General features: G+C 53.1%; 1 protein-coding gene across 1 annotated transcript; it reads right to left on the bottom strand.

Moving 5' to 3' along the window:
• Nucleotides 1–4,158: 4,158 nt before the first annotated feature.
• MAGEB17 (MAGE family member B17) lies at nt 4,159–5,357 on the bottom strand. Its single transcript, XM_040468232.1, has one exon. It carries the CDS (start codon nt 5,264–5,266, stop codon nt 4,259–4,261), a length of 1,008 nt encoding a protein of 335 aa, XP_040324166.1. The 5' UTR covers nt 5,267–5,357; the 3' UTR covers nt 4,159–4,258.
• Between the last annotated feature and the right edge of the window lie 2,810 nt (nt 5,358–8,167).

The raw sequence follows: 8,167 nt of genomic DNA, 5'->3' as shown, positions 1-8,167 counted from the left end.
CTCTGAGGGCTGACAGTAGCTAAAGGGCTGTTTGGGACCCCAGTGACATGCATCACAGCCTGGGACTCCTGCACCTGCTGATCTGGGTCTATCGGCCTCACACGCAAGTCCTCACCTCCTGGAGTGCCTAGGACATGGGGCATAAGTCTGCTTACCCCTGCGTCCAGCCTCCCAATGCCAAGAGCAGGGCTGGGGCTCTGGGAAGCCCCATGGTTTGGGGAGGGTTCTTCTCATTACTACTCAGGGTTCTCACCTGGACACCAGTTAGAGCCAAAACTCCTACCTCTGTGACACTGGAGCCACCCGTTACACCGAGGTCCTCCCGTCCCTGTGACTCCCCAGGCAAAACTGAAGGGCTCTGCACTGTGCACCCCAAGATAAGAACATGTGGGAACCTCTGTGCTGAGGGGAGTCCCCTCATATCACTGAGTCCTAACCTTGATTCATTAGTTCTTGAGTCTCCCATCTCTGCAGAACTGGGGCCACCCCCACTAGACTCTTCTCTTCCTGCTACCATGCAGGCAGAAAAGGCGGGCGGGGGGGTTCCCCAATCTAACAAGTCTCCTCTAGGCCTCCCAGGGTTACCAGCTCGGGCAGGAGCAGGGGAGATTTGGGGGGTCTCTTATGTTCTTAGGTGGGTGTTGCCCTCACCCCTCCACTGCCCTCACCTTGACACCAAGCACTGTGGTGTCTGGCCCGTTCTTGGGATGCCACCCTCAGCTGACCTGGGCTGCTGCCCTCAGATCTCACCTTCCTGGCACTACTGAGTTGGAAGTCAGGGTGAGCCAAATCCAGCCACAACTGTTCTGGACCCCCAAGAGCTGACAGCTGGAGCACAACTTCACGCGATCCCACTGTTCTGGTTGAGTCCTTTCCTCATTCTTCCTTCGAGGTTCCCCCCCACCCCGGCCCCCTTGATGTCTATCAGCGGTTCACACCACTCCCTCTACTGACCTGAGGTCATCCTCCGTAGACCAAGTCTCTAATGTTCCTGACAAGCCTATAGGTCTGAGGGCAGCCACAGGTTAGTCTGTGTGAGACCACCTATATCCTGGGGTGTTGATCTCCCATTCTCCTACAGAGCATTCCACATCTTGGTTCCTGTCCCTGGATTAAAGGCTTCGTAGGGACGCCTGGGTGGCTCAGTAGGTTAGGCATCTGACTTCAGCTCAGGGCATGATCTCTCGGTTCGTGAGCTCACAGCTCAGAGCCTGGAGCCCGCTTCGGATTCCATGTCTCCCTCACTCTCTGCTCCTCCCCCGCTTACGCTCTGTCTCTCTCTCTCTCTCAAAAACGAATAAACTTAAAAAAAAATTTTTTTTAAGCCTTCCTAGGAAATGCTACGCCCCTGCAAACTCGAGATGAAGCTTGCAGATGAAATCGGTGTGGCAGGGGCGGCAGGACACGGGGCAGCTGTAGCTCAAGGTGGCGTGCCCAGGGCGGCTGTAGGGCTGTCAGAGCAAAAGCCAGCTGATTTATTCCTTCTCTTCACCAACTGGACTTAGCCTCTTCTGTGACTTTGGTTCTAACACACTGACTTTCTATGAGGCAGGGATGGAGATGATTTTGTGAGCCCCTATCTTTTGAGGTCATCTGGCGTTGCATATGTAGATGATCATATTGTCACCAAATGTCTTTTTCTTTATTCGCACCACTTGATAGTTTATTGTTCTAGCTGTGTATTCCACACCAGTAGCTTGTGCACAGAGCCCTCTTTTTCTCGCCTGAGACATATCTCAGGGTAGTGAAAGGAAACGTGAATCATGACACACAATATCTGAGTCTGGCTGAGAGGCGCAGCATAGCGTGGGCTCTAGATGAATTCAGGCCATGGATCCACACTGGCCCTGCAACCTAGCAGCAGCGTGACCTCACTCACGTTAGTGTACTCTCTGAACCCCTGGTTCTTTGTCTGCGGAGCAAGTGTGAGAAGCCCCGCCTCCCAAGACTGATGGATGTACAGAATATATGTGGCAAATCCAGCTCAGAGCCTGACAAGTACTCAGATTTTTTTGAAGAGCAATTATTCCCATGATTATTTTGACCCAGACAATATCACATACTACGCTGGGTTTGTTTTTTTTTTTTTAAATTGAGGAGGAAGTCAAAGAATATGCAATATTCTAGAAAAAAACTCAAAAAACCCAAATCAGCCAAATTCTACTTACTAAGTAAAACTAATATTTCTCCATAAAATGCTTAGTCATTTGATGCGGGCACGTAGTGGACTTCCCAGTTGGATACGCCATGAAGCTACTACAGGTGTGCAAACGGCAGTGACTTGCTACCCTCTCAACTGTGCTTGCATTTAATCCATCTCTATTTTTTTTTAATTTAGAGAGACAGAGAGGGAGCGTGAGCAGGGGAGGGACAGAGGGAGAGAAAGAGAATCCTAAGTAGGTGCCACGGAGGGGCTCAATCCCACAACCCTGGAATCATGACCTGAGTCGAAATCAAGGGTTGGGCCCTTAAGCGACTGAGCCACCCAAGTGCCCTGATCCATCTCTGTTTTTTTTTTTTTTTTCTTTTTCCTTTTATAATTTTTTTTTTCAACGTTTATTTATTTTTGGGACAGAGAGAGACAGAGCATGAACGGGGGAGGGGCAGAGAGAGAGGGAGACACAGAATCGGAAATAGGCTCCAAGCTCTGAGCCATCAGCCCAGAGCCTGACGCGGGGCTCGAACTCCCGGACCGCGAGATCGTGACCTGGCTGAAGTCGGACGCTTAACCGACTGCGCCACCCAGGCGCCCCGATCCATCTCTGTTTTTATTCATTTCACCACCACCAAAAATCTAGACCTCATTTGGAATATTCCATATTACACAGAAGAATGCCTAATTTAGGTTTCTTTTTAATGGAGTGATTGACGCCTACCCTCCACCCCCACCCCCACCCCAGCCAGGGCAAAGTGGCTGACAATCACCCTTATTCTTTTTTTTTTTTTTTTTTAATTTTTAAGAAATGTTTATTCATTTTTGAGAGAGAGAGCTGGGGAGGGGCAGAGAGAGAGGGAGACACAGAAACTGAAGCAGGCTCCAGGCTCTGAGCCATCAGCACAGATCCCAATGTGGGCCTTGAACCCACGAACTGTGAGATCACGACCTGAGCTGAACTTGGATGCTTAACTGACTGAGCCACCCAAATGCCCCCCACAATCACCCTTATTCTAAGAAACTCTCTGGACACTGAGTGCACAAAACACCTGGCTAGTGCACCTGCTCAGGAACAGCACAGCAGTCCTTCCACCCGTCCCAGGTGGGCGGGCACTTGTCTCTAGTTCACCACATCCCTCAGGAACTGTTAGGAGCCATTTTCCATGGCCGACCTAGTCTGTCCGTTGAGAGACCCGCCATCTGGGGTTCTGGTCCCCGCTCACCATTTCAACAGCTTCAGCTAACCCTCCATGCAGCCAAACTTAACATTCCCTCCCACAAAGGGACCGACAGCTTCCCAGGCTCCCAGCCTGCCTTGGCTCAGGGTATGTATCCCGGACTGCTTCCACGTAGAATCTCCTCCCTTGTTCTCCCTTCTGTTCACTGCCCTTCAGGATTAGGGATGTATCTCACCATGTTCCTTATGTGATAGCTTCTCTTGGACTCTGAAATGTCATTGGCAGGGTTTGGGCCTGGTGCACACATCCTAGAACTCACAGGAAGCCTTCCAAAGAGCAGGTGCTCCACTCATGCTTGGTGAACAAAAGGGATAGTGAGCAAGAATTCTAATTTACGACAGTTTGATTTCTCCCACATTCTTGAAAAGCTAAGCAAATCCAGGTGTATACCTTTTAATTTTACCAAAAGAAAGAGTGAAAGGAATAAGAAAAACCAAGAATTAACCACTTTTTATTTATTTCACTATCTTGTTGCCTCAACTGTGTCAATGTGGGGTTCTCTTACATTTTACCAAAACTCCCTATTCCAGTGCTATGTGTTTCTTGTATTGGATCACAATAGAAGATGCAAGGGTTTTCAATTTGTCTTACAAAATACAAAACCGTTACTCTCAAATGTGGTAACCAGCAATACATATGCGAGCCACGTCATTCATAAACGTACATTCTGAACTTACATCAACTTTTTAAAAAACAACACACTGGAAAGCTAAGAAACAAAGAGGTAAATCTATATGCTATTTCTAAACAACAGGAACACAAAGAAGAACTATACTCTGCTGTCTCCAGCTCCACCTGACTCCCCGCTGCTTTAAGGTTGACAGCACTTCCCGACTACAAAGTGAAGGCCCTGTCTTGAACTTCACTAGGGATGAGAAGTGCTGCTGGACGCGGCCCCGGCGGCAGCTGTGGCCGCAGCTCTGGCCTGGGCTCTCTCTTCCTCATCTCGCAGAGCCTCCTCATAATAGGCCTGGAAGGCACTGGGGACAGTATCGCTGGCTTTGGCCAAAAACTCTAGGACCTTCATCTTGCTGGTTTCAGCGTGGGCCCTCGGACCCCACAGGAACTCATAGCGAGGAGGATCACTGTCGGGCACCTGGCGGTACTCCAGGTACTTTTCCTGCACCAGATCTTTGGTGATGAGCTTCCTGGGCTCCCCAAAGAGCGGGTGCCTCCTCCCAGCATAGACCCCCAACACATTCAGGAATTCCCACATCTCCTCCTCGGTGGCACGGTTGTCATTCATGAAGATCACACTCAGGAGGGGCATCAGGAGCCCATTCTTGGGAAAGCCCACACCGTCGCTCAGACGCCCTTCGACGGGAAGATCCCCTTTCCTAACAAAGGCATAAGACTGACCGCTGGGGTCAACCTCCTTCAGGTCAAGGCCAAAGACCAGCCCCATGCGCTCAGTGGTCTTCCCGAGAATCTCGGGGAATTGCTCCTGGTGCTCTTCGCTGATAATCTGCAGCATTTCTGCCTTTGTAATGGGTTCTCTCACTTTATACTTGTGCAGCAGAAATTGCACCAACAGGCCCGCCTCTTTGCTCAGATGATCTCTGAGAGCGCTTTCAGAGGAAGGCGGGGCGTGGGACAAACCTGGGCTTTCCTCCCCTTGGCTCTTGGCACCTTCATCAGAACTGGAGCCCGAAATGGCTGCAGCAGGGCTGCTGGTGGACCGGGCCCTGGGAGACTTCTGGGGAGAACCTGCTGCAGGGGGGCGTGGGGGAGCACCCTCAGAAATAGGCAAGGGGGAGGAGGGAGACTCTACCACTGCTGCAGTGGCCTGAGCTCCCGCGAGACCCTGGCTCTCACTTCGGGCCTTTTGGCGTTTCTCACGGGCACGGAGCTTACTCTTCTGACCTCGAGGCATGACCGTGCCTAGGAATGGCGGGCTGAGTGTCACTGGAAGGCCCGTGCTGTGGGCACCTGGAGGACGAGGATAAAAGGGTGTGAGTCCCTTCAGCAGGGAGATGTCATTGTGGCTTTAAGAATGCCCCCCCCCCACCATTGGTGTCCTTGAGGGTGCTGCTGTAGGACTCCGCAGGGCTTCTGTTCTCTCAATCTGTCCCCTGAGGACCTGCTGGAGGAAGTCAGAGCGGGGTTTTTACCTTCACTCCCTGTAGGGCCTGGGACTCCTCTCTCTGCTGGACTGGGGCAGCCAGTCCTTAAACCAAGGCCCTCATTTACTGAAATCCTGCAAGCTGAAGTCAGGGGCCATCTGAATCTGTCAGCTCTGCCCTGGGCCTCCTAGGGGTTAGGCTCGGTGCAACCGTCACCACTGGGAGTTAACTGGTCCCCATTTCCTCACTCAGTATCCTCACCTTGCCACGTGACCGGTCCTGGGCCTCCACCTTCAGTGGGCCTGAGTCCACACCTTTTACACCAAGGTCTTTGCTTAAATGGGACCCCAGCGTTAGAAGCCAGGGTGAGCCACATCCTACCGAGGCTGCTGGGGGCCTACAAAGCCTGAGAACAAGGAGGGGACCCTATGGGATCCCACAGTTCTCCACTGGGTCATTAGCTCAGTCCTCACCCAGGGTTCTGATTTTGGCTCAGAGTAGGACTTCTGACTCCTCATTCTAATGAACTGAGTGAACCAGACCCAGATCAAGGTCCTCACTTCTCTTGTAGTAGGGTCCCCTCCCTAAGGAGAGAAAAACAAAACAAAACAAAAACCTCAAGGCAACTTGGCTATACGGGTACGTGACAACATCCCTCATGACCTTGTAACATGAGACCACTTAATCACTGCATGTTTGTGTGCTCCCATGTATGGGAGACAAAGAAGTAGAAAATATATAAAAAAAACTATGCCATGTGGCATTCGGGGCTCATTTCTTTGGTACGAACCCAACTGAGCGGTGCCTGCTCGAATAAAGTTGCTTCCTGGAAAGAAAAGCCTCGGTGTCGCGACTGTGTGCGAGAATCCTGCTCCACTCTGAGTCGCTGGAGGGGAAGCCGGGACAAACCACGTGGGGGACACCTACCTAGAGCCTCCTGGAACTGAGAGCATGGGTAGAGTTTTGGTCTGCCCCCTCTTTTGGGCTGAAGTCATCTCCTTAGCACTCAGGGTTCTCACTCTGGACTCCCGTTAGGGCTTTGGTCTCCTCTTGCTGCAGAATTGGGGCCACTCCCCTAGACAACACCCTCCTCTCCCTGGAACATTTCAAGCAGGTCAACCCCACAGCTCTGCTGGAACCTCCCAGAACGGGGTGGGGGTGGGGGGCAAGGCCACTGGATGGTTGTGTCAGTCCATATTCAGGATCTCCATCCTCCACTTAAATTCACGCCCTTTGGGCCAAGGTCCTCACTTTCCGAGTTCCACAAGGCTGAAATCAGGGGACCCTCGGTACATCCGAGGCTGTATGGGGCCTTCGGGAGCTAAGAGTGGGGAAGGGCTGTTTGGGACCCCACTGACATGCAACAAAACCTGGGCTCCTCCCTCTACTGATCGGGGTCCATCAGCCTCACGGCCAAGTCCTCACCTCCCTCGGTCACTAGACTCAGGCCCATGGCATCTGGCCATCCTTGCCTGCTTCTCCTAGATCTGGTCGGACCCTCACCCCCTTTCAGGGGAAGGTCCCCTCATAAGCACTCAAGGTCTCACCGGGACTCCAGTTAGGGCCCAGGCTTCTTCCCGTGGCAAAACCGTGGCCTCCCCACTTAGGCCTAGGCCCTCCGCTCCATGGTGCCATCCACACCCAAGCGTGCCGGGGCTCCCGATGTGGACGCTAGGGCAGCACTCTGTGGGGCTTCCTTGGTGCTGGGTGTGGTGGTGGCCTCAGTCCACATTCAGAGTCCTTACCTTGAAACCTGAGCAGGCCTGGAATTTCGCCCTCCACTAATCCGAGGCCCTGTCCCTCCAACGAACTCCCTCGCTTCCCAAACCTCCAAGGCGGAAGTCAGAGTGAGCCACAAACGGCCGACACTGTCAGGGGGTTCTGAGGGCTGTCAGCAGGGGAGGATCTACGGCAACCCAAAGATCTCAATCCGCGCCAGCGACTCCTCCCTCTACCCACTTGAATCCACCAATCTCAGATGCTCCCTGAGTCCCTAGAAGGGGGGAGTCGGAGTGCTCCACGTCGAACTACCCTTGCCACGGGCTGCCAGGCCGGGCAGCAGGGGCGGGGCTCTGGGCACCTCCTCTTTTGGGGAGAGGTCCTCGCTAGGATTCCGGGCCCCCACCTGAGCTCCAGTTAGGACTCGAACCCCTTCCTCTGTAATTGGCACTGCTCCCTTTCTCCCAGGGCCTCCCGAACGAGAGCCCCGGACAGAAGTGAGGAGCTCCTGAGCTGAGCGGTTGGCTTCCCACGATTAAGAACAAGGCGCTGGGAATGTGTGACCCTCTCTGCTGGCCGGGATTCTCTCTTATCCTAGGTCCTCACCTTGACTCCTGCTAGTTCCTGGGTCTCCTCGCTCTGTAGGATTGGGACCCAATCCCACTAGATCAAGGTCTTCCTCTTTCCAGGACCCTGCAGGCAGGAATGAGGGGGCTCCTCAGCCTGACAACTCTGCCTCAGTCTGGGCCTCCCAGGTTGTGGGAGTCGGGGGGTGGGGTGGGGTGGGGAAGTGGGGGTCTGTGGTGTCTCCTCCGTTAGAGTGTGGGTAATTCCCTGATTCCTCCCTAAATGTCATCACTTTGACCCCTGGCTAATCCTGGGACTGCAGAATTAGAAGTCAAGGGGAGCCAGCTCCCCACCTCCAACGACTGACAGGTCAGGACTCGATGGGACCCCACTGTTCTGGCTGGGTCCTCCCCTTGAAGCCTGTT

Source organism: Herpailurus yagouaroundi, unplaced genomic scaffold, assembly GCF_014898765.1.
Source record: "Herpailurus yagouaroundi ecotype Mexico unplaced genomic scaffold, PumYag 67690, whole genome shotgun sequence".
NCBI classification, from domain to species: Eukaryota; Metazoa; Chordata; class Mammalia; order Carnivora; family Felidae; genus Herpailurus; species Herpailurus yagouaroundi.
The sequence above is the reverse complement of the archived record's forward strand: the minus strand, read 5'-3'. Positions and strand labels throughout refer to the sequence as shown.